Source organism: Myotis lucifugus, unplaced genomic scaffold, assembly GCF_000147115.1.
Source record: "Myotis lucifugus unplaced genomic scaffold, Myoluc2.0 scaffold_8, whole genome shotgun sequence".
NCBI lineage: Eukaryota > Metazoa > Chordata > Mammalia > Chiroptera > Vespertilionidae > Myotis > Myotis lucifugus.
The window spans coordinates 11,686,957-11,713,390 of record NW_005871056.1 but is presented as its reverse complement, the minus strand read 5'-3'; the positions used below and the strand labels follow the sequence as shown (position 1 = coordinate 11,713,390).

The following is a 26,434-nucleotide window of genomic DNA, read 5'->3' as shown; positions in this document are numbered from 1 at the left end:
AGTGTAGTTCCTGCTGCCCGGCGGCGCGCGGCCTGCTGGGTATTGTAGTTCCCTGCTGAGGAGTCCCCAGGCTGGGGCTGGAAAGGCGCGGAGGCAGGCGCGCGGCGGGCAGGCCTGGAGGGGGCGGGTTCACCTGGGCCTCGGGGCCTCCCGCCCTACCAGAGAAGAGGTCACGGCGTGAAGCCGCCGCTCCCGCTACCGCTGCTACCGCCGCGAGGTCTGAGCGCTGGGCTGCAGCCATGGCCTACTGCCGGCAGGAAGGTAGGGAGGGTGAACTGCCGAGGAGACCGGCCTACGAGGCCCTGCCGGGGTCTGCTGTCTCCGCACGCTTGGGCACCCGGCGACCTCATTGCCGGTGCGGGCAACCCCAGGCTGTCCGGGGTACCCTCCTCGGGACCTTTGGAGCTGGCTGGGCGGCGGGGTTGCCACCCCCGTTTTGCAGATGAGAAAACCGAGACTGGGAGGAACGAGGCTGTTCCAAGGTCACCCAGAGGCTCGAACCCGGACCTCAGAGGTGCCGGCTCGTGGGGGAGTTTATAAACTAGACCCGAGCGGGTAAGGGGAGTGCTGGGCACGTTTCCTCCGGCTCGCGATTGGGAATTCATTGTCACTCTTACTGTCGCTCTTACCACACACCACGTGTTACCATTTGCACGTGCCTTGTAACTGTCCTGAAAAGTCATGCGGGTTAGGTGTGATAGAGTGGTAGAAGTAGCGGCAACAAGAACATTTTTTAAATATACTTTTATTGATTTCAGAGAGGAAGGGAGAGGGAGAGAAAGAGAAAGAAACATCAATGATGAGAGAGAATCATTCATTGATCCTCTGCCTCCTGCACGCCCCTACCAGGGACCGAGCCCGCAACCCAGGCATGTGCCCTTGACCGAATCAAACCCGGGACCCTTCAGTTCACAGGCCGACACTCTATCCACTGAACCATAGGGCTAGGACAAGAACATTTTTTTTTTTTTGAGTCCCAACTATATATCAGGCACTCTTCAAGGAGCTTTATAGGGTTTATCATTGATCTCGCAGCAACCTTTGTAAGTCAGGCTCAGTTAAGACCCAGAGAGACTTGGCTAAAGCCACGTGATGGTGCCCAGTGGATTCCAGGGAGCCCTCTTCTGGGAGGATGCCCCCCACGCCCCATACACACACACACACACACACACACACACACACACACACACACACACAGAGTTCAGAAGCCTCCAAGCTTGTTTCCAAACTTGTGAAATGAGAGGTTAAAAGAAGTTGGCCTTCATTCATTCAGCAGATATTCATGAAGAACCTTCTCGATCCCAAGTGATGGGGATGGTGGAGAAGCTACAGAAAGAGTTGGAACTCACCCAGAAATTCTTTGGTGAATAAATAATCCGGCTCCCTCAGTTTAATTCGGGGAATCTGGAGCCCAGAGAAGATGACCTACCCAAGGTCATAAATCAAGTTAGGGCAACAGTTAGTCTAAAATGTTAAGCCTTTTCCCTCACCCCACCTTGCTTCTAGATTCCTCCTTTCTTGGGTCGTAAAGCCGTGATAATCATTGATATTGCTAATGAGTACGATTTATGTTGACTAATGCTTAATTGTGCCATGGATAAAAGTCCTCTGCCCTTGCCACTCGGTTAAACAGTGGGTCTCTTGTTCTTACTTTTCTTTCTCTGAATCTCTCATTTCATCATTTAACAAGTAATTTTGAGCCTTTGGGGTATGATGAAGCTGTGCAGATTAATACCCCTCCTCGCCCTTGAATATTTCTACGAATCACAGGTTATCTGGGAATGAGAGGTAGGTTCCTTCTTCCACCAAAGCATTGATCCTTATTTTTCTGAGTTGAAAGATCTCTCTTAGTTTAGGGATGAGAATTGAAAGCACTCTTATCTAGTTTTTAATCTTATCCATACCCACTGTCCCTAAATCCCCAACTTTTTGGTTTTTTTCTACCCACCAATTTTTTTATGCTTCTCCTGGGACTTAGAAAAATGATCACAAACTCCTTGCCCTGTAAGGGCTTAAAAGCTAAGAGAATTAGATGGGCTATATTCGCCATATTCCCAAGATCTAGCACATGGCCTGGTCTATAAATGGGTGCTCAAGTGTTAATCGAATAAACTCATACACATACCTGCACTCTGTTCTCATTGAATCGCTTGCCTGTGCAAATGTACTTCACCTCCCAGCCTCAGGTTAAAGGCCTTAGCTTGCATTCAAGGCATCCCACAGCATGGCTCAGCCTTGCTCCCTGGCCTTGGGCTGCCCACACTTGCCTGTTCCTTTCTTTAGTTTCCCCCTTTTCTAACACTGAGCCTGCCCTCTCCTGTTCAGTCAACATTTACTGAACCCCTGTGACATGCCATCTACTTCACATTAGTAATGAGCACAGGTGACAAAATCTGCCTCCATGGCCTGGTGGACACTCCTGGGTTGCATATGCTCAGAGACTCTGATGTAATGATCCAATGCATATCCATGCTCCCCTCCCGGGGAAAGGTGAGACCACCCACCCAATAGTGTTGTCTGAGTGCTTAACAGTGATAATCATTCTGTCTTCCTGCCCCTCTGCTGCATGTCCTAATCCAGAGTTCCGTTTCTCCACTTAACTCTTTCAACAAATATTGATTACCCACTATGTTCTGGGCACTGTTCCAGGCTTTGGGGGCACTACAATGAATGGAAAAGACAAACCCTTGTGCCTAAGGAGCTGACATTTCACTGAGGGAGATGGGTGGTAAATAAATATATAACACGGTAGGTGAGGAAAAGTGCTGTGGAGAAAAGGAAAGCAGGATGACGGAGATGCAGAATGGTCAGGGAAGGTGGCATCCTAGCAGGTGGTATGAAGACATGCGAGGGAGGTGCTACTGGAGGAGAGAACAGCCTGTGCAAAGGCCCCGAGGGATGTGTGTGCTCAGCATATTCAAGTGAATGCAAGAAGGTGCTGGAACGTGGGAGCAAGTAGTGGAAGATGAGGTCATGTGAGGGATGCAGATCTTTCTAGACATACTGATACTTAAAGCTAGAACCAACCTCATTTAATGATGGAAGTGTGAGAGAAGACAGGCATCGAGGGCGGCTGTACAGAGTAAAACTCCAGAGTTAGGGTGTCTTGGTTTCCAACTGCTCGACCAGTCCTGTTCTCGGCCCCACTCTGAAGTCCTGCTTTCAGAGAGACCCCTTGGGCCTTGGGTTCCCTCCCTTCCCAGGGTCCTCGAGTGGGGGTTGGTTTTCTCTAGTTGACTGCCTCCCTTGTGAGCCTTGGGTCTAGCGTCTCCATTCATTGCACCAGAGAGCACTCTCTGTCAGCTTGTCCACGTCTAAAACTATTGACATCTCTCGCCTCTGGTGGCCTCTTCCTGGCCATTTTATCCTTGTCATTTGAGCGGGACTTCAGTTGAGAGCAGAAACTTGTTTCACTTTCTTTGTTTACCATGGTAGGTAGGCTGAGCTGGTGAGGGGCCTGTTTTTCTGAGTCCCCCAAGGTCAGGAGGTGCCTGACTACCCCACTAGTTGGCATTCTTAGGACTGGTTCTAAGTTGGCATGCTTAGGATTGGCTTTCTTTCACAGTTAGGACTGTCAGGAGTAAGTAAGCATTGTCCTTGCATTCACTTTTAAACATTCCAGGAAGCGAAGGCCTGGGAATATGTATATTTCTTATTATAAATCACAGTACCACATCCGTCCATCCAGTATAACCTCTCTAAGAGGGATGTCCAAGAAGATGCTTGCAAGGACGCAGCCTGTGAGAAGGACCTGAACATTCTCAGTGGGACTGTGCTAGGCCTGGGACTCCCACGCTGGCTGTGTATCACAGCTACCTGTGAAGCTAGGGAGCAATGTGAACATGCCAGAGTTTGATTTAATTTCCGTTGGGTGCGGCCTGGCCTCTGGACCTCCTTATTGGTCTGGGTCTAGCTGAGGTCTTGGTAAACAAAACTGTCAGAGCTGAGCTGAGAAATTTGCTGTCAGCTTATTCTGCTTAGCATTCAGCATTTTTTGCAGGTTGCTTTCCAGTGTTTTGAAAACGACAGGACCACCAGGGTCGTTAGTTACTTGAATGTGCCCTGGCTGCTTGGCCCAAATCCTTTCCCAGGCCACATGGGAAAGCGGTCTTCCCTGGGATAAAATGTGAGGTGTGGAGGCAGAGACCAGCTCTGGGCATGGAAACTTCGGGTCAGCTGAGGTCAGTCCCTGTGCAGGCTGAGGGTCACCTGTTGGTACTGTTACCCCGTGCGGAAAGGATGTGAAGCACCCAGGCGCCTTCCCTCTGTCCCCTCACCTGTCCTTTTCACTGGAAGTGTCGCTCTGCTTCTTGCTGTCACCCCAAGCCTCTTTCTTAAATGTGGCAGCCCAAGCATGCCCCCACCCCCAAATAAAAGTATGAAATAGTAAGAGAAAATGCCAGCAGCTCTGAGAGCCACATTTCTGCAGGCCTGGCCTCTGCTCCCACAGTAACTAATTCAGTCCAGGCCACTGACTAAGGCCTGTCCAAGGGCACATTTGGATGGTGCCTGGAGAAGTCTTAAATGCCAGGCACCTCCCATCCCCGTCGATGAGGGTCCCATTACCCCAGATCTCCTGGGTCACAGGGGGTAGTTAGGGCTATGGAATTTGTCTTTCCCTTCAGCAGCTGGGTACCAGTAGCTTAGAAAAAAACTTATTTATGCACTCAGCAAACATTCATTGACTTAATTCTAAGCTTCTTGATCAGGAATTGGGTCAGTATTTATTGTACAGAACATTTATTCCTGCCCAAAGCGCACACAGCTCTCAGGATAGAGTCCAAGTGATGCTGAGTACTCAGTGTCAAGCTGTCTTTATTATTCTTATGTTTGTGTGTTTGGGGGGGAGTGTAGGTGTGTGGAAAGGATCTCCATAGTGTGGCCTTGGGAGTCGCAGAACTGGATTCAGATTCTAGCCCTGTGTGAGCAAATCACTTCCCACCTTAAATGGGGCTCCTGTCCTAGCCTGTATGGCTCAGTGGATAGAGCATCAGCCTACAGACTGAAGGGTCCAGGTATGATTCTGGTCAAGGGCACATACCCAGGTTGTGGGCTCGATCCCCAGTGGGGGGCTTGCAGGAGGCAGCCGATCAATGATTCTCCCTCATCACTGATGTTTCTCTCTCTCCCTCTCCCTTCCTCTCTGAAATCAATAAAAATATATTGGTGTTTTTTTTTTTTGTTTTTTTGTTTTGTTTTTTTTTTTTTTAAATATATTTTATTGATTTTTTACAGAGAGGAAGGGAGAGAGATAGTTAGAAACATCAATGAGAGAGAAACATCGATCAGCTGCCTCCTGCACATCCCCCACCGGGGATGTGCCCGCAACCCAGGTACATGCCCTTGACCGGAATCGAACCTGGGACCCTTCAGTCCGCAGGCCGACGCTCCATCCACTGAGCCAAACCAGTTTCGGCTGGTGTTTTTTTTTAAATGGGGCTCCTGCTGTCTCCTGTGAGGGTAATGACAAGATGGCAGGAGCTAGCTGACAAGCAAGACCCAGAGGGGCCAGCCCTCCAGGGACTGCAGGGCCAACTGATGACCATGCAGCATGTGTGGCTCTAGGACAAGGTGCTCCCCACTCACCGTGGGATAGGAGAGATACCTGCTGTGTAGTTAGCTGTTGGCCACAGGTTTTGGGAAAGTGAAGTCAAGTGCCAGCAGCTACAAGGTGTAGAGGAGGGAGTCCAGTAGGTGAGGTCCCTGCCTTGCTGGTTGATTTTGAGTCACCACTCCGGGCTTTGCTTTTTATGCTGTGTAAAATCAGGGCAATAAAACTTTATAAGTTCACTGAAAGGTTAGTTGAAGTGAGCCATGGAATACACCCATCCTGGTTCATTCAATGCTAATTCCCTTTTCTGTGCTTCCCATGAGGAGAACCTCATATAAAATGCATTTGGCCCGGCCAGTATAGCTCAGCAGTTGATCAGCAGTTGAAAGAGGCTGCCGGTTAATTCCCGATTAGGGCACTGCTCAATCCCCTGTGGGGGGGGGGTGTAGGGGGCTGCCAATCAATGATGTTTCTCTCTCAGCAATGTTTCTATCTCTATCCCTCTCCCTTTCTCTCTCTAAAAATCAATTTTATTTATTTATTTTTATTATTATTTTTTTTTAATGCATTTGGCTCCTACCAGTTTGTTTCCTGGAGGCTCAGGGCCCTCTGACAGCCAGGTTCATGGGGCTAGGGGTTCTGGCCCTGACTAAGGTGTCTTCCTGATGCTGGTTTTTGGTCTTTGGAGGGCATCAGTCCTGGCTCTGCTGCCCAGCCTGTTATGTTTGGGTTCGGTGAATGTTCTAAAAAACAAGCTGCAGATTGTCACAGATGTGTATGTCAAATTAGATGCCTCAACCCAACAGTTTAATATAAGCAGGTGAGCCTCCTTCACTGTAAGTCTGGGTATGATCGGCTGCCTCTTAGCTGGGCCCTGGGGTAGGCCCTTTAAAAATAGTTTCTCAGCCTGGTAGATGTGGCTCAGTGGTTGAGCATTGACCCATGAATCAGGAGGTCACGGTTCGATTCTGGGTCAGGGCACATGCCCAGATGGCAGGTTCAGTCCTTAGTAGGGGATGTACAGGAGGCTCTGTCATCATTGATGTTTTTCTCTCTCCCTCTCCCTTCCTCTGAAATCAATTAAAAATATTTTTTTTCAAAGTGTAGTTTCTCAGATCACTATAATCTTATGGGTCTTGGGACATGAGTGAGCCCTGTTGGTTTTCAAAGTTAAATGTTGGAGGGCTCATCTCTCAAGTGTGTGTCTTCAAAGCTGGGATGCTCAGTGTGGGGTTCCCTCCCTTCGCTCCTCAAGGAGAAACTCCGGGTTTTGAGTTCTCTCCCTGTTGTGGGTCACTGTGGTGGGGGCGGGATTTATGGCGAGATTGTGTCCAGGCCTCTCTGCCTCTGCTGCTCACTTAGATGTAGTTTTCTTCTCTTTGCCCAATGTGCAGTTGTCACAGCCAGCCTAGGTTTTTTAGTGTGGTTTTTTTTTAGTATATTTTTATTGAAAAAATATATATATTTTTTTATTATTGATTTCAGAGGGGAAGGGAGATGGAGAGAGAGATAGAAACATCAGTGATGAGAGAGAATCATTGATCGGCTGCCTCCTGCATGCCCCCTACTGGGGATCGAGCCCGCAACCCGGCATGTGCCCTTGACTAGAATCGAGCCTTCAGTCCACAGGCCTACGTTCTATCTACTGAGCTAAACAGGCTAGGCCAGCCTAGGTTTGTGTTTGTGTTTGTTTTCCAGCCTTGGTTTTTTAAAAAGGAAATTGTTCCACAGGAACCTGTAGACTCAGTATGTCCATGGGGGAAGGAGAGTTCAGACTCTTTCTATATCATCATCTTGAGCCCTCTTCTTTTTCTTTGGCTTTTTTCTGTCCCTCGTGCTCCACCCCTTCACACCCCACCCCCCAGCACAGTGAGAGCAGCTTGTGCATCAGGTGGGGGGTGCCCAGCAGCAGGCACTCCCAGCATTCCTGGGCTAGTAGGCCGTCATCATTCTACAAGTATTATCTGAACACCAACTGCTCGAAGATCCCTGCAAGGTCTGGGAGGAGGGGGAGGCATGACAAGTAGGAGGAGCTCACAGGTTGATGGGAAATAACATGGACAGGCAGCACCATGGAAGGACTGCTCCTTTCTTGACCTGAAGAAAAAAGACTTGTTGCATCACCAGAATGTCAGCCAATTTGGGGACTAAAAGCAGCTGCATTTGGTAGGGTTGGGCATCTCATCTCCCCCGTGGAGGATGCCTGTGGTGGGCAGGGTTTGCTATCACCATCCTCACCCAAGACCTTGGTGGAGTTTTCGTTCCAGCCACAGGTACTTGGTAAAAGCGGCTGCTAAACCGTGCATTGTGCAGAGTCAGTGACTCAGCCCAGGGAGGGCAGTTCGATGGTCACCTAACTTTGGGGTTTCACGTGGGACATTTCTCAAACTTGGTGTGCTTGCCTGTTTTGGATATAGGGCTGATTTCACTGCTCTTGAGTGAAAGGTTTCTTCCTCTGCTCTCCAAACACTAGGGAAGGATCGAATTATATTTGTGACCAAAGAAGACCATGAAACCCCAAGCAATGCAGAGCTGGTGGCTGACGATCCCAATGATCCATACGAGGAGCATGGTGAGTGATGTGGGGCCTCCCAGGGACCCACGGACATGTACTGAGGGAAAAGTTCATTGATCAAAAATGGTCTCCCATTGTGCCCTAGCCAAGGCAGGTGTGCATCTCAGCCATGGGCCATCTCTCAGGACAGTGGGTTCATCGCCCTCAGAATTGTAAGGGGCTATTTTGGGCCCTTGTTCTGATGCACTTCCCTGGCCATTAGGCTAGAACCCAAGAGTTTCTCCTTACTGAAGTCTTCTGCCTCTTTTTCTTAGTTTTTGTGTTGGCTTAAGCTGCTGGTTGGATGCTTCCCAGTGACTATGTTTCGGGAGAGGGTGTCAGTGGATTTTAGCAGTTCCAGGTAGGTTAAGGTGACAGGAATCCCCCTGTTCAAACAAGTTACCTCGCTGAATTCTGCCACATCTGCAGACTATTAGCAAGCAGGTACCTAATAGCCACACCCTTGTTCTGTGAGGTATTTTCTCCTTGTAGGTTCCCCAACAAGCACCTTGCCGGAAAAGCTCACTTGAGATAGAGGGACAGTGTTCTAGCAGCAGGATTCAGCTAACCAGTCACACACAACTCAGTTAATGGTCACTTGGGCATCACTCTGAAGACTTTGGACTGTTGGACTCACTAGGACTTACCCAGCCTGTGGAAGGCAGCTGTGTATGTGCAGTGTTCACACATGGTCCAGGTTTCATAAACAGTACTCACTCCACCAATCTAAAGCCTTTTCTGACATCCCTGGTGATAACAAACAAGCCTTTAGTGTTGATTGGTGATACATATGATTGAAAGAGCTGGTAGGAGCTGCCTGGAGAGGATGGGCTCCTGGTTGGGATTTTTCAAATGCTAAGAATAAAGTGTATGTTCTTAGGTAGGACACTGTTTACTACCCTGGCTGCCCCTAGGGATTAGAGGAAAGCTCAGTAGGCATCATCTAGCATCTTAAGGGGACAGTGGGAAGTGCAAACATTATACAAAGTATTAGATTTCTGAGAATCACAGCTATAGGAGTAATCTTAAATCACACTCTAATAAAGAAAAGTAAATCACACACAAATTCTAGTCCCTTGCTTGTCTTTAGATCCGTATTAGTTAAGCACATTTCTTTAATTGATTGAGTCTGTGTGGGGCCTGCAGGACAAATCAGGTTTGGTTTTGTCTGCCTCATAGTCTTTTTATAAAAACTGAATGTGTCTGTCTTTAGATTGTGCATTCCCCCTACTTTCTGCCATTCTTTATCACTACGCTTGTTTTTTTCTCCTACCTGCTTGGACCCTATAGGTATTTGCCTTTGCAAACCCTTCTTGTGAATAATTGTGTGAGGAGGTATATAAAACAGAGAACTCTGGGACCCAGGATCTGAGCTCTCGGTTGCAAAATTGCTCGTCTTAAAACATGCTGCATGTGCACTTAATTTAACATGCTGAAGCTACCACTGATGTGTTTTTACATTGTTTCCCTGAGTGCAAATTGGCTTCATAGTGTCCCCTGTGAAGCACTACTGCGTTCTAGCTCACCTTCCTCTGATAAACAGTGGTACAAGGACTCCTGCAGACCTAATTATTACTTCTTTTTTTAAGGAATAGTGATAGTCCTTTTTTAAATTAACTAGAGAGAAAGAGAGGAAAGGAGAGAGCGAGAAAGAAACATCAATTTGTTGTTCCACTTATCTATGCATTCCTTGGTTGCTTGTATGTGCCCTGACCAGGGATCAAACCCACAACCATGGCATATCGGGACAACACTCTAACCAACTGAGCTACCCAGCCAAGGCCTGAACTATTACTTTTTAAAAATATATATGTTTATTGATTTCAGAGGGGGAGAGAGATAGAAACAGCAATGATGAGAGAAAATCATCAATCGGTTGCCTCCTGCACACCCACACAGGATCGAGCCTGCAAACCGGGCATGTGCCCTGACCGGGAATTGAACTCTGGCCTTCTGGTTTATAGGTTGATGCTCAACCACTGGGCCACACCAGCAGGGCTGAACTGTTACTTTTAATGTTAGCATTATGATATATTTCTTTTTGCAAACTGTGCAGGTGTGTTAGCATTGTTGAGCATCCAGGGGGCAGCATTTGTATATGCTTCCAGCGCTGACAAGGCCTGCGAAATTGGGAGCGGTGGTGAGATGTGGAGCAAAGAGCATGGGCTCTGGGAATCCTAAGGGCCCTCGCTGTAGTCCTGACTTAGACCCCACTGAACCCCAGAAACCTCATGTGTAAACTAAATTAGAAACACCCACTGCAGCAGGTTGACAGAAGGATTATGCGATTTACCACATATAACTTAATGCACAAAAATGTGCATCGCAGCTGTCGTTGGTGCCAGTGGTGAACTGCCTGCCAGTCTCATTACCATCCCTACTGTTAGCCTGTTTACTAGTGAGGAGCCGCAACAGCAGATTTGTTGATCACTGAAGTTCCTATGGTAGAAAAGAGACTGGGTTCAGCCTGGGCCTAGGACTTCGGACACTATCTCAGAGCGCCAGACCTGGGTATTTCCCTGGAGTGAAAAATCATGTGTGATTTCACTGGGCACTTAAGAGTCTTTTTGTTTTGTTTTGTCTTGTTTTAATATATCTTTATTGATTTCAGAGAAGGGGAGACACATAGATATATCAGTAATGAAAGTGAATCATCCATCAGCTGCCTCCTGCACACCTCCTACTGGGGATTGAGCCCACAACCCGGGCATGTGCCCTGACCGGGAAGCAAACCGTGACCTCCTGGTTCATAGGTCGACACTCAACCACTGAGCCACACCAGCTGAGCAAGAGTCTTTCTTAAAGAGTGCTTACAGTCTCTGTACTCAACTTATGTAAGAGAATTCTGTATGAATCATATTTCTGTCCATGTCTGTCACAAAGCTGAAGTTAAGCCATCATCTTGAAAGCATTTTGGAAAACTGGGAAATACTATTTAGATGTGGACAAAGTTCAAAGATAAGAAAAAATGTAAAGTTAAAAAGTTAAGGGAAATGAAAATCCGTCTGAAACTTCAAACTCTCCCCAACACATATACAGTGCAACAATTTGGTTAATGTAGTTAGTCTCCCTCTAAGTTTCTCATTTTTGTAAGAATGGAACCACACCACTTTGGTATGCCACTAGCCTTTTTCTTGTAAAACATGTCTTGGACATCTTCCCAGTCAGCACAGAAGGATCAAACTTCTGGTTTTTACCAGTCCTCACACTGTGTGTGACTTCTGAGAGCAGCCACAGAGCCAGAGGGCTTGAGGAGCAGCACCCATGGGCGGGGAGCAGAGATGGGAAGGAGGAGGTCAGTGCCTCAGCTTGTTAAAGTGTTTGGGCTTTCCAAGGGTTCTCATTAACCATCCAAGTGATGGCTTCTCCTTTGGACTAAATGGATTCCAACAGGTAGCTCTTTGAGCACAGCCACAGTATGGGGCGTGGCTTAGAATATAGTTAGTGTTGCATGTGGAGAAAGTAGCCGATGGTGGCTTTTCTCCAGCTGAGCCAGGATTGCTGGATGTGCTCCAGGCATTTGAACCCGATATAAGAGGTAGGTCCACAGGCAAGTGCCTGCCAGGCAACAGTTCATGCTGTTCACCTCTTAAGTGGCCTGGGAGGACAGGACTTGGTTTGGCTTGTTCTGAAACCTTCAAGAGCATCTCTCACATTTTCCTTACCCACCTTCCTGTTCCAGGATTGATCCTGCCCAATGGAGACATTAACTGGAACTGCCCGTGCCTGGGGGGAATGGCTAGTGGCCCCTGTGGGGAACAATTCAAGTCAGCCTTTTCCTGCTTCCACTATAGCACGGAGGATCTCAAGGGATCAGACTGTGTAGACCAGTTCCGGGCCATGCAGGAATGCATGCAGAAGTACCCAGACCTCTATCCCCAAGATGAGGAGGAGGAGGAGGAGGAAGAGAAGAAGCCAGCAGAACGTTTAGAAAAGGCAGCTCCCGCTGAGGCCACTGCAACCAAAGAAGAGAAGGGGTCAAGCTAATGAAGGCCATGCTGCAGCACTGGCTCCAGGCCTTCCACTCAGAGTGATATGAACCTTTTGCAAATGCCTTTCGGTCACTCTCCAAGAAAGTCTTTCCCTCTATTGTTCTGTGCACTGTAATGTACAAAATAACTTATTTTGATGATCAGGGGGTTTGGCCCCTTGACATATACACTGAAAAACATGGGGTTATATGTTTGTATCTCACATAACTCCTCTACCAGTGACTGTGGCTACTGTTTTCGAATTCTCCTCTAAGATTACCTCTAAGTTTGCCACTTTGAAATAATGTGCTGAATACTCTCAGCAACTAAAAATCATTATCTAGGAGTGTCTCTTGTGAGTGAGCTGATTTATTCTGATTCATTATCTCCCTTTTAGTAGATTTTATACCCGTTTGGGAAATGAAATAGAAACAAAAACATCTTCCATTAAAAATGCTGGAATGGGGCCATTCCTAATACAAGAGGCCAGATAATCAGATACTTATTTCTCAAAAACCATCTTGACCTTGAGTGTATGAGGTACTAGGCTTCATTTCTGATACATTTTGGTTTCCATTTTTATATTGAGCCCCAGGTTTTCTTTCTAGAGAGTGGAGCTTTGGACCCTCCGACTCAGACACTTTCTAAAAAGAAGAAGCTGGTTTTGCTGTTCTTGTTATTCCAGAAGCCCTGGTTGGGGCCTGTGTTCACACTGGCTCTGACTCAGCCTGTTCAGATGCAATATTCTTGAGAGGTGGGGACCTACTTGTTACCAAAGTAGCGACCAAGAAGGAAACACGAATTAAAAGGAGAGCACGGTTTTACCAGATTTTGAATGTGTCCTTTCTTTTTACTGATTAAAAATGTTTTTGATGTAGGGAAATATAAATTATGAAAAGTTCAATTGAAACTGCTCTTTGACCCAATTTTCTATGTTGAGTTCATATCAAGCAGTTTTTGTCTCTGAACAGATGCCTTCCTAATCCATGAGGTGGGGCAGGCTCTTCCCATTTGAAGATAAGGAACTAAAGCCCTCGTAGGCTCAGTAACTTGCCCAAGGTGTAACTGCCAGGCAGTTTTCAGGCTGTGATGCAGTAATGCCTCATTTGTCCCAGGTGTATTGGTTCTCTATTGCTGTGTTAAAAAATTACCTTAAAACATAGCAGCTTGAAACAAACATTTCTTATCTCACAGTTTCCGTTGGTCGGGATGATGGGTTTGGCTTCACTGGCTCCTCTGGCTCAGCCTCTCACCCTGAGATCAAGGTGTTGGCCAGGGTTGCAGTCATCTCAGGGCTTGACAGGCTTTCAAAATGACTGCTGGTTTGGGGCAGGAATTCAGTTCCTTGTGGCTTGTTGGATTGAGGCCTCAGTTCCTCACTGGCTATTGGTCAGAGTCCTCCCTCAGTTCCTTGGCCCGTGGGCCTCCTTAAGTCAGCTCAGCATGGCAGGTGGCTTCCATCAGAGAGCAAGATGGAAGCCAGAGCCTTTCGTAAATTAATCTCGAATGACATTCCCTCGCTTTACCATAGTCTGTTAGAAGCGAATTACAGCCCACACTCAAGAGAAGGGACACAGGGCATGAGAACCAGGAGGCTGCCTACACACCAGAAAACAAGGTAACAGCACATTAAAGCTGGAAGCACAGTTAGAGGTGAGGAATTGTGGGTCTGAGGTGTTAGGGAGGTAGAGAACTGTGCTGTCTATAGTCGGAACTTGTTAAAAATCAAGAACATGGAGCTATGACAGCCCTGTGAAGGGCCCTTGTGACTTAACCTCATAAAGGGCCTTGCACATATGTTGATCACCACCCAGATGTTACTGATGTGGGGACATGTCATGGATCCCATTCATTCGATACATTCAGGAAACCTCTCCAGTTCCAAGTCCTAGGGACACGGGAAAATGAGTCACATGGTGCCTGCCTTCCTGCATGAAGTCAGCATTTACCAGAAAGAAGGAATGGATGGCTAGTGTGTGATGGCACTGGATTCTCAGGGTAGATTGTTTTCTGCTAGCAATGGTCATTTACAACAGACTCTCAAGCTGACTTTGCCTAGTCCACTTGGTTAGACAAAAGATTCCATTTCCCCCATTTTTCAGTAGAAAAACAACTTGCCGATAAGAGGTGCCCCCTGCATAAGCAATGGAGAGTAGATGGAGATTATGCTTTAGTATCAGGGGTTTGAATAATTCTTTTTTTTTTACTTGAAAATATTTTTAATTGCAAATGACATACATTATTGTATTAGTTTCAAGTGTTCGACATAGTGATTAGACATTTATATAACTTAGAATGATCACCCCAATAAGTCTCGTACCAATCTGACACCATAGTTATTACAAGGTTATTCCCAAGTTGTTATAGGAAAAACAAGGGACAGAGGAACATGTGAAATGACACAATGGGATGCAATCAACAAATTCCAAAACAAAACTAAAGAACAAAGGATGTGATTTTCTTCACAAATAAATTGCAAGGAAAAACTTTTCTTCAAGACGGCAGAGTAGGTAACTCTAGTTATAATGTTCCCTCTGCCTGTGACTGTGTTCATTTATTTTGTTTTTTTAGATTCCACACATAAGTGAAATTATATGGTACTTGTCTTTCTCTTGATTGACTTATGTCACTTAGCCTAATACCTTCTAAGTCCATCATGTTATCACAAATGGCAAGATTTCATTATTTTTTATAGCTGAGTAATACTCCATGGTATACATGTACCATTTTTTTTGTTAATCCTCACCCGAGGATATTTTTTCCATTGATTTTTTTAAAAATATATTTTTATTGATTTCAGAGAGGGAGAGATAGAAACGTTAATGATGAGAGAGAATCATTGATTGGCTGCCTCCTGCATGCCCCACACTGGGGATCGAGCTTGCAACCTGGGCATATGGCCTGACCGGAAATTGAACCATGATTTCCTGGTCCATAGGTTGACACTCAACCACTGAGCCACACCAGTCGGCCTCTGTTGATTTTTAGACAGAATGGCAGGAAGAAAGAAACATCAATTGATTGCCTCCTGCACACTCCCCAACTAGGGCCGGAGATCGAGCCTGCAAGCAAGGTATGTGCCCTTGACGAATCAAACCCAGGACCATTTAGTCTAAGGCTCCAACCACTGAGCAAAACCAGCTAGTGCTGTACCATCTTTTCTTTATCCACTTGTGTATCAATGGAAACTAATCTTTTGATTAGAGTGTTTAAACCATTTACATTTAAAGGAATTATTGATAGGTATGCAAGCTGGGTGGGGAGAAGGTCAACAAACTTTCTATTCAGAGCAAGTGAGTCTGTGTAAATCTGTGCACCTGCCCCTTAAGGAGAACCTGGGATTCCAGCAAGCAGCCCTCTCACTCAGCCAGAATCCCTGCCGGTTTTTACAGCCAGTTTTGGTGATTTCTCTTCCTGGCACTGGCACCCCTCATTCCTGCACCCTGCAGCCCTGATATCCCCCACTATCAGGGTTTCCTCCCCCCCCATTTCTTTTTTTTAAATATATTTTTATTGATTTCAGAGAGGAAGGAAGAGGGAGAGAGAGAGAGAGAAATATCAATGATGAGAGAGAATCATTGATTGGCTGCTTCCTGCATGCCCCTACTGGGGATCAAGCCCGCAATCGGGGCATGTGCCCTTTACCGGAATTGAACTTGGGACCCTTCAGTCCACAGGCTGACACTCTATCCACTGAGCCAATCCAGCTAGGGCCTCCCCCACACCCCCAACACACACACATTTCTTAACTGCCACACTAATTGTGGGGCCTGCCCCTTCCGCATCTCCAACCCTCTTATCAGAATCAGTGTGGCCTCTGAATATCCTTAATTACATAGGACTTCTGTTTAGCTAGTCTTCAGGCTGTTCTTGGGGGTTTGTCTGTAGTTTACTTGTAATTTTGAGGTAGTACTGGGAGAAGATGAGCATAGCGTTAACCTACTCTGCTATCTTGATGAAAGTTTTTCCTTGCAATTTATTCATGAAAAAAATCACATCCTTTGACCTTTAGTTTTGTTTTGGAATTTGCTGATTGCATCCCATTGTGTCATTTCACATGTTCCTCGGTCCCTTGTACTTCCTATAAACTGGTAGCTATGGGGAGCTTTTAAAACTGCACATGTGTCCGGACCCCACCCTAAAAATGTATTCAGTAGGACTAGTGTGGGTGCTGGGAATCTCTAACTTTCCTAAGATCCCTAGATGAGTCTGAGTCTGTTTGCATCATTCCACGCGCCAAAGGGAGGCAGGTTCAATTCCCAGTCAGGGCACATACCCAGGTTGTGGGTTTGATTCCCAGCAGGGGGCATGCAGGGGGCAGTCGATGGATAGTGCACTCTCACATCAATGTTTCTATTCTTTAAAATAAATAAACAAATAGAACACTTAGAAATATGAACAGATCATTGAAAAGAAAAACTCAAAAGTTTGAGATCAGGTTTAAACTGGTCACACCACCATTGGCCAATGATTCAATCAATTATGCCTGCATACTGGGACCTCCATAGAATCCCCAAACAATGGAGTTTGGGAGCTTCTGAATTGGTGCCAGGAGGGTGGCTCTACCAGCTCCATGGGGACTAAAGCATCTGGGACTCTTGCCCTATGCACCTCTTCATCTGGCTGTTCATTTGTATCATTCATAATGAAAACATATGCTTTATAATCTATATATTATATATATATATATATATATATATATATATATATATATATATAAAAGCCTAAGTGACCTAATGACCGATCGCTATGATGTGCACTGACCACCAGGGGACAGAAGCTCAGCACACAGGATCAGCTCCCTCCTGTCTGGATCGGGCCTGTGGGGATCAGGCCAAAACCAGCTATCCAACATCCCCCGAGGGGTCCCAGATTGCAAGAGGGCGCAGGCCAGGCTGAGGGACCCCACCAGTGCACAAATCCATGCACTGGGCCTCTAATAAATTAATAAGAGTAGTGTTTTTTTTTAAGTTTAAGCAGTTTGCAATTAAAATTAATTTGAAGATAGTACTTTTCCAGAATGCAGCATAGTCTATATACAGAGATTTTTTTTAAAGAACAATTATTAGATATTGAAAATATATTGGGCAATTTCAAAATAAGTTTAATATAGACCTGAAAGAAATTAGAAAAGAAATAATGGAGGAAATATACAATTACTGAAAGACTTTGTCCTCAGGTAGAAGTTGCACACAGTAGAGAAGCTACAGAAAAATCAAAGGTAATAGAAAAAAATCTTATATAACTACCAGGGAAAGAGACAACTTTTCTAAAATGAATGTGTCTCATTTTGTCACAGTAAAAATGACAGTGGATCACTCATCAGCAAAACAGATGACAGGAAATAAATTGAGCAATAACTTCAAAATGCAGAGGTATCATAGTATGTGGTAGTTCCCAATAGAACCTATATACAATTAAACTTCTAGGGAGAGAAAGCACAGGAATATTTGCAAATATACAAATAATATGAAATCTTACTACTTATAGAGCCTGTTAGAAATTTAAAAAGAAATTTTAAAGGACATTTTTTTCAAGAAGAAAAGTTCATTTAGTCAGGAGCAGCTTCTTAGCTTCTGTGTAAGTCTATAAAACTTGGCTCTAGTTTAGAGTCCGCTCTTGAATGGCAGATCAAATCACCACCAGCTGTGCAGTCTGTCCTATGGTCCTTGCAGTTCATGTCATCCTATGGGACTCGGTGTGTGGGGATCTGACAATGTGCTGATCGGGCCTGAATCCATTTGGGCTTGTTGCATCCTCATAGGCTGACTCTGGGGAAATGTGGCAAGCCAATCTTGCAGCCACAAAAGGATCCATCCCTATGACCCTTAGGGCCACAATGCCGCTGCTTAGGGAATGCTTGACAGTGGGTAATGGAGAATGACAAGGTTATCCTATATAATAAAAAGCTAATATGCTAATTAGACCGAACAGCCGAATGACCTTCCGGATGAAGCCGGGGCTGCAAGGGCCGGCCGAGGCAGTGGGGCTGCGAGGGCCGAGCCCCTTGCATGAATTTCGTGCATCGGGCCTCTAATTGTGAATATAATCATGTGATGAAATTTGTAACTATGGTTCTAGGCACTAGGGGCTTGCGTGCAGGTGACAGCCAGTGGACCTGGGGCAGTTGTAGGGGGTGGGGCATGGGGGCGTTGGATCCAGGCATGTGCTGTATTTCTTGGCAGATGCTTTATTAATAGAAATTTTTAAAGTTTGCATTTAGGTGGCAGGGTTAACAATTACCTTTACTATCTGGCCCTGGCGTTATATCCACTCTCTATCGTAATAAAGTCTGGGTGAACTTGTTCATCTTTATATGCCCCAGATCATCATGTTAGTTCATGACACCTTGCTGATGGGATCTGCTGAGCAGGCATTGGGGAACACTCTAGACCAGCCGTGGGCAAACTACGGCCCGCGGGCCGGATCCGGCCCGTTTGAAATGAATAAAACTAAAAAAAAAAAGACCGTACCCTTTTATGTAATGATGTTTACTTTGAATTTATATTCATTCACACAAACACTCCATCCATGCTTTTGTTCCAGCCCTCCGGTCCAGTTTAAGAACCCATTGTGGCCCTCGAGTCAAAAAGTTTGCCCACCCCTGCTCTAGACGCCTTATTAAGACAATAAGTGTGGCAGATGGTGGGCGATCGATCCTGCAAAAGTTCAGGGGCATTGTCAAAATGATTGGAGTATCGAGTCCAAAATTCTGGAGCACGTGGGATATTCATTTGATTTTGTTTGTTTTTTTGTTTTGTTTTTTATATTTTATTGATTTTTTACAGAGAGGAAAGGAGAGGAATAGAGAGTTAGGAACATCGATGAGAGAGAAACATCGATCAGCTGCCCCCTGCACACCTCCCACTGGGGATGTGCCTGCAACCAAGGTACATGCCCTTGACTGGAATCGAACTTGGGACCCTTCAGTCCGCAGGCCTACGCTCTATTCATTTGAAAGTGAGAGGTAAGTTGCTGCATTTTGTACTATCTGCAGCAAAGAAAGAGACATAGTCTTGGTGGGCCTCTAGGGGTTTTAGCGGCAGCATATTTCACTTGGGGACATGCAGTGCTGACCTAGTTTCTGGGTAATCCAGTTTGGAATGGGACTCAGAGCAGGAAAGTTCTCTGCAATAGGAGCAAGTTGCGCCCGCAGCCCGGATTGTACTAGAGGTGTTTGTGGCAGACAGACTGCTGAGCATTCCTCTGGCAAGTCATACAGCAGAACCATAGTGCTGACCACAGGAGTGAGCCTTTCTTTGCTGTCCCCTATTCTGCATTTTAAGTCACTCCTGCTTCCTGTGAACGCTGGGAGTGACTAAATATCTGATCCTGGGACAGCAAGTGGCCTGAACTTCTTATCATGAATTGGGTATAATGGGACTCACTGAACCACAAAATTGCATGTGAAAGAAACAGAAGTTGATTTGGCATTTGGGCCCATGCCATTTTGCAAGACACAACAAGCACACTTCATAGGCTGGGAGCTCAGACAACCATGGTCCTTTGCTTTCCCTCTCTCCCTCAGTTCATACCTACGTCTCGTGGGGAGTTCCCTATGATCAGCTAGCAGTAAAGGCAAAAGTCCAGGGCCTGGTTTATACGTAGATTTTCATGGTTGGCCAGCACCAGCTGGAAGTGGTCAGTTTTAGTGCTGCAGTGTCACGCAGGTGGCCTCTGACATAGAGTGGTGTCTTTGCTGATCAAGGCCTTGGAAAAAAACAGACCAATTGGTGACTAGGAGGCCTTGGGGGAGGAATGAGGGTCAACCTCACAAAGTAGGCAGAATATGATGATTTATTACCACACAGTTGCCCAGCTTCAGAGATAATGCTTCATAATCAGCAGACACGATGACCTGTCCATTGAATGTCACTCAGCTTCTTCCATATTCATTGTGACCGTGCATAAAGTGGCCATGGCAGCAGGGACGGATGCTCTGTAAGGAGTGAACTTCATGACAGTCCACTCACCAGGGCTGGTCTGACTACCACCATTTCCATGTGCCCTGCCTTCCAACCACAGAAGTTGATGTTGAATTTTGATATAGAAATATTCCATGCTGACAGGTTGAATACATTGACCTCTCCTATCATGGGGAAGGTGATGCTTTAGTCCCTGGGGTAGATATATTCTGAGGATGGATTTGATCTCCCTGACCACAGCTTTTCTGCCAGCACAATCATTTGTGAACTTCCAAAACCCTGTGGGCTTGGGATGTTGCCACACACACACAGTATTGTATATTCAATATATGGAGCTGCTTACCTCAAAGCCGGAGTGCACCGATCTGGGAACCAAAGGTGAAAGGTGGGCCCCTCTTATAATTGCACTTTATAATCCACTTGAAGAATTTTTGTTTCCTGTTACCGCAATGTTGGGCTTGGTGGGCTTGGAGGTCTCAGTGCCTCTGTATTGGCTTTAGAATCAGGCTACAGAGAAGGGCAGGACCAACTCCTTCACCTGTATAAGAGGTATATCTGGCTGAAGTAGGAAATATCTCTTTTTCAGAAAATAACACAAGGTTCATTTCCATGATAGACTTGTGATTGGTTCACATGGTTATCTATTCATCAGTCAATGTAGATGAGCTAAGCTTCCTGACCCTGACCTATTTACCTGTCCTCTTGAATTCAGTGGTGGAGTCAGCTCTACAGAATTGTAAGGAGTGAGGAGGATGGGGAGGATGGTTTTTCATTGAGGAATTGAGATACCTTTCATCTACTGTACTCTCTGACTCCTTTAATTTCTATAAAATGGTATTGCCTACGGTTCCTCTTCTAAGCATCTATTTCTAGGCCATGCCTATCTACATGAGGGTCACACTTTCTGGGATGTCCAAACACCACACTCTGCTCTCCCACATATGTCTCTGATCCTTATAGGCCATCACTCAAAATTCCTATAGCACCCTTTAAATACTGCATCTGGCCTGGCCAGTGTGGCTCAGTTGGTTGAAGCATCGTCCCATGCACCAAAAGGTTGTGGGTTCAATTCCTGGTCAGGGCACATACCTAGGTGCAGATTAGATCCACGGTCAGGATGCCTATGGGAGGGCAACTGATTGATGTTTCTCTCTTACATCGATGTCTTTCTCTCTCCCTCTTCCTCTCTCTAAAATAATAAAGAAAGATTGCATCTGTACTTCATGGCATTCACCATATTTATCTTTTACATTTACTTGTGTGAATATCTTAATGTCTGGCTCTCCAAATAGGCTATAAGCATTACAAAGGCATTACTGCATGTATTTTGTTCACAAATTTATCCTGGTTCCACAGGTACATGCATATGTTCAAACTCATCTAATTGGGTGCATTAAATATGTGCAGTTTTTTTGTATGTCAATTACACCTCAATAAAGCTGTAAAAAAATAAAAATGAAAAAAAAAAGTATCCTTGAAAGCCTTACTCAGCAGGTGGCATATTAAAGACTTAAGACTATTGGATAAATACATACATAAATGGGGGGAAAAATGAAAGGCTGAAATAATGAAAATGATTTTATCTATATATATAAAAGCCTAAGCCACCGTTATGACCAAATGACTGAATGACGGGACAGTAGCTATGATGCGCACTGACCCAGACCTTGCTACTGGGGCCCTGACAGCCCCGAATCTGGTTCACCTACATCCCAGACCCAGCAGGAGGGATCCCACCCATGCACGAATTCATGCACCGAGCCTCTAGTTTAGAATAAGTAGGGAAGAAATATAGGGAAATAGGTGAGTTATCAGTTTCTGCAAACTACCAGAGCACAGATTAAAGCATGTAGCTCAGAGAAATAACCCAAAGTAGGGTGGCTTGGCTCAGAGCTTCTAGACACAGACAGGCTGGCGATAATTAAGAGCAGCTATTGGATTCTCAGAGGGAAGAAAGAGAAAATTTCTTCCTTGCCTTTCTGACTTCATGAAGTAACTAGTCCAAGGTCATGCTGTAAATGGATAAGATTAATATGTGGGATGATGAGAAATGATGTTCATGCCTTTGAGAACTAGGAATTTTAGAAAAATTTGGAGCCTTGGTTGGTGTGGCTCAGTCAGTTGGGTGTCACGGAAAGGTTGCTGATTTGATTCCTGATCGGGGCACATGCCCAGGTTGTGAGCTCGGTCCCCAGTAGGGAACAGGTGATTGATGTTCTACTCTTACATTAATGTTTCTCTCTCTCCCTCTTCCTTCCTCTCTCTCTAAAAGTCAATAAAAATATTTTTTAAAGCCTGCCCAACATGGCTCAATGGTTGAGCATCAATCTATGAACCAGGAGGTCAGGGTTTGATTCCCAGTCAGGGCACATGCCCAGGTTCTGAGCTCAATCCCCAGTGGGGGGCATGCAGGAGATCAATATTCTCTCTCATCATTGATATTTCTATCTCTCTCCCTCACCCTTCCTCTCTGAAATCAATAAAAATATTTTTTTAAAAGAAATTTTTTGAAATATTAACCCTTGGTCAAATTATATGTCCTACAGATATCTTTTCCTAGCTTGCAACTTGTTTTTCACTGTTTATGAAATATTTTACCAACTTTTAAACTTTACATTATAGAAAATTTGAAATATAAAGAAAGCAGAAAATAGTATAATACCAGAAAGAAATAGAATGCTATCTCTGCACTGTTGAACATCTTTTCATGTGCTTTTTTGCCACCTGCTTATCCTCTTCAGTGAAATGTCTATTCATCTCTTTTGCCCATTTCCCAATTGGGTTGGTTGCCACATCTTTAAATTAATATTTTTTTTAACTTAAAAAAATCGGTCCAGTGACTTAAGAAGTCATTAAGTAGGATTTTTTTTAAAATATATATTTTATTGATTTTTTTACAGAGAGGAAGGGAGAGATATACTGAGCAGAAGAGTTCTCATATTCCTTCTGTACTCAGTGTGTTACTAATACTGTATGACAGCAAAAAGTTTCAAATACCTTTACTTAGAATCTTAAGTAGGCTGTATGCATATATATTACATAACTACCATAATGTTTCTAAGCTTTTTTATTTAAAACAAGGTGATTTGTATAAATGTTTCAGGATGATTTTATGGAAAATTAGTTCAAAAATTTCCTATTTGTATAAGACAGTATAGATTCCAATTCATATGCATCAATACATTGATAATCTTATTTCTCTGAAGTTATTTACAAAGTTTATAGTTTTATTAAATATTTATTGAGAACCTCATAAACCATTGCTAAGATCTATAGATAAAATCTAGGATGCAATAGAAATATTTCTCAGGTGTAAGCAAATTTTCCCCTTATCTTTTTTTTAATTTTTATTAATGTACTTTTATTTATTTTTTGTTTGGCAATATTTCTTACAGCTTTCTTCAGAAACTTTATTTACAATGACCCAGATCATAGCACCAGCTAACAAGCAATATTGTTTTAAAGATGTTCTTTTGTTTTGTTATGAATGTTACTTTTTTAAAATCAATGACTAATTAGGGACTCTTCAAAAATGTACCTGGGATTTTATTTATTTATTTTAATTGTTTTATTGCTTAAAGTATTACAAAGAGTATTACATATGTCTCCTTTTTTTTCCCCGCCCTTGACAATCCCCTGGCCTCCCCTACCCCCCGGTGTCTTATGTCCATTGGTTATGCTTATATGCATGCATACAAGTCCCCTTATCTTTTTGTCTACTTTAACTTCTGAATTTGCTTTTTTAATTTTACCTAGAAATTCTTACTTAAAACTATTTTCTGTTTGTTTTCTGCACTTTAAGAAGAGAGAGAAATAGCATATACTAACTATAGTTGTGATCTGAAATAAATTTGGGCTTAATATGGCTAGAGAAGAAAGGTTTTATGTATCCGTGTCTCTTTAGATCCTATTTAGGCTTATTAGTCCATATTCTACATTCTTGCACAAGGGAAATTACTAGAGAAGAGAGTTAATTATTTGTAGTAGGAAAAAGATGATATAACTTGTGAAAATATACTGTATTTTTAAATATTTAGAAAGATTTAGAATCTGTAGGAAAGATAATTTCAAATGTGAATATGATGGAATTAGCGTCATAGCTGTTAAAAATGCTTTCTGGCCCTAGCTGGTTTTGCTCAGTGGTTAGAGCATTGGCCTACGGACTGAAGGGGCCCAGATTCAAATCCAATCAAGGGCACATGCCTGGGTTGCGGGCTCGATCCCCAGTAGGGGGTGTGCAGGAGGCAGCCAATCAATGATTCTCTCACATCACTGATGTTTCTATCTCTCTCTCTCCCTCTCCCTTCCTCTCTGAAATCAATAAAAACATATAAAAAAAATCCCTTCTGAAAATTATCATCTAAAATTTTTTGGGAAACTACAATGAAACAGTGAATGATTGATCTATACAGATTGTGCATTGAAGCCATTTTTATTTAGTGTTTCTCTGCTCATTGCTTTGAGCTTGCCTGTATGCATAGTGACCTCTGGGTGGTGGAGGATTCAGTCAGACAATTGGGATTCTATTCCATGGTCATAGGGGAGCCCATTGCTATTTCTGAGCTCATGGCACCATTCCATAGTAGGGGATTTGAAGGATGATAAGCATCGAGTTATTAGAAGAGAGAGATAGACTTGGTTTTATTTTATTTTATTTCAAAGTAATAGTAGTCTAATGAGAAGGACAAAGAAGGGGGAGGCATTATGGAGGTATATGAAGCTTACTTTTCTGAAATTTATCTATTTTATAGCAATATTTTTAAAGAATCTGGCTTATGTAAAAGAAATTGTAGGAAAAAAAGAAGTGAGGAAGATATGGAGTAATAGTGGAATTTTTTCTATTTAGAAAAAGAAACAGAACCCATTAAGAAGTGGAGAATGTAAGGCAAATACATTAGATTTGCTAAGTTCCCCTTATCCTCACCCCCCCCCCCAACACTTGGGCAAAGAATATTATCTACCAGATCCTAAGGAATTCCCATTTGGTCTAACCAACTCTTGTCCTATCTCTCCCAGCAAGTCCTATCTCTGTCAGCATCCCAGCTTCATCACCAAACACTGTCAAGACCTGACAAAAGTCTGAAAATTTACTCTTCTTGGAAACAAACAAGTTAGCCTGTCACAGTTCCCTGGATACTGGCAGAAGACATGAGACTCCCAGGTCAGAGATTACAGACTTGATTACTCATGGCAAAGCAAACATCAGGATCTTCATATTTGCACTGGTTCCCCTTACCTTTCAACTCCTACTGAGAGCAGTCCAGATTAATGCTGTGCACACAGTGGGTCTGCGGTACAGCAGAGGAATCTCAAGCTTAGGAAACCTGAGTCTTCTGTAATGAACTGCAAGTAAACCTGCCCGATGCTTGCTCCAGAGGAAATCATTTTTATTATACTGGATGGTAAACAAAATTGCCTCTACTCTGGAGGGAGACACTCTCTATTTTATAACAAAGGCCTCAGGGCCTCTCCTTGCAAGACGAGCAGAAATGAGAGAGCCAGGTACAATTGGCTCCCAACAATAAATTCATTATCTTGATTGTGGCGATAGTTTCATGGATGTATACATATGTCAAAACTCATGGTTTTTTTCATTTTAAGTGTGCTTAGTTTATTGTATGTCAATTTCACCTCAATACAATGGGAGGGGAAAAAGCCTTGGCACTTAAATATGCTGTTGGGGCCAGTAGCCTTACTACCATCAGAGTGCTTTTCAGAAAAGCAGAATTTCAGGCTTCATTCCAGAGCTTCTGAATCAAAATCTGTGTTTTAATAAGATTCCTCAGTATTTAGTTTTTAAACTTTTTATTTTGTAATAATTTTAGACTTACAGAAAAGCTGTAAAAATAGTACACAGAATCCCTCCTTCACCCAGCTTCCCCTAACTACATCCTATATCACCACAATAATATTACGAAAACCAGAAAATGTACATTTATACAATAGTGTGAGGTAATCTATAGGCTTCATATGAATTTTGTTCGCTTTCCAACTAAGCTCCTTTTTCCGGTCCGGGAATCAATCAGGATCCCACATTGCACTTAATTTTCATGTCTCCTTAGTCTTCTCCAATCTGTGACAGTTCCTTAGTCTTTCTTTTAGGACCTTGACATTTTTAAAGAATACTGGCAGTTATTTTATAGAATGTCCCTCACTATGGATTGGCCTGATATTTTCTTGTGATTAGGTGAAGGTTTTGATGTTTTTTAAATCCTCACCAGAATCATCCTTTAAGACAGATGATTCTCTCAAACAAAATGTTGAGCAAAAAAAAATAACTTGCAGATGAATATTAAAGTTTGAACCCAAATATATGTAGTTAAAAACATGTAAAACTAAGCAATATATTGCTTGACATTACATACATATGTGTTACAATTATAAAGGAAATATAACTTAGGACATGGTATTTCGGGGGGGAGAGCAGAGGGGC

At 44.0% G+C, this 26,434-nt stretch overlaps 1 protein-coding gene across 1 annotated transcript; it reads left to right on the top strand.

Moving 5' to 3' along the window:
- Positions 1-92: 92 nt before the first annotated feature.
- CHCHD4 (coiled-coil-helix-coiled-coil-helix domain containing 4) lies at positions 93-12,905 on the top strand. The gene is made up of 3 exons (XM_006083785.3): positions 93-261; positions 8,025-8,123; positions 11,788-12,905. Exons 1-3 carry the CDS (start codon positions 240-242, stop codon positions 12,090-12,092), a joined length of 426 nt encoding a protein of 141 aa, XP_006083847.1. The 5' UTR covers positions 93-239; the 3' UTR covers positions 12,093-12,905.
- The last annotated feature ends 13,529 nt before the right edge of the window (positions 12,906-26,434 follow it).

Excerpts from the sequence above, each read along its gene's own strand:
- CHCHD4 (XM_006083785.3), top strand. The coding sequence starts at position 240 with ATGGCCTACTGCCGGCAGGAAG. Across the intron at positions 262-8,024 it reads GGCCTACTGCCGGCAGGAAG|GGAAGGATCGAATTATATTT; the intron begins GTAGGGAGGGTG and ends TCCAAACACTAG. Across the intron at positions 8,124-11,787 it reads TGATCCATACGAGGAGCATG|GATTGATCCTGCCCAATGGA; the intron begins GTGAGTGATGTG and ends TTCCTGTTCCAG.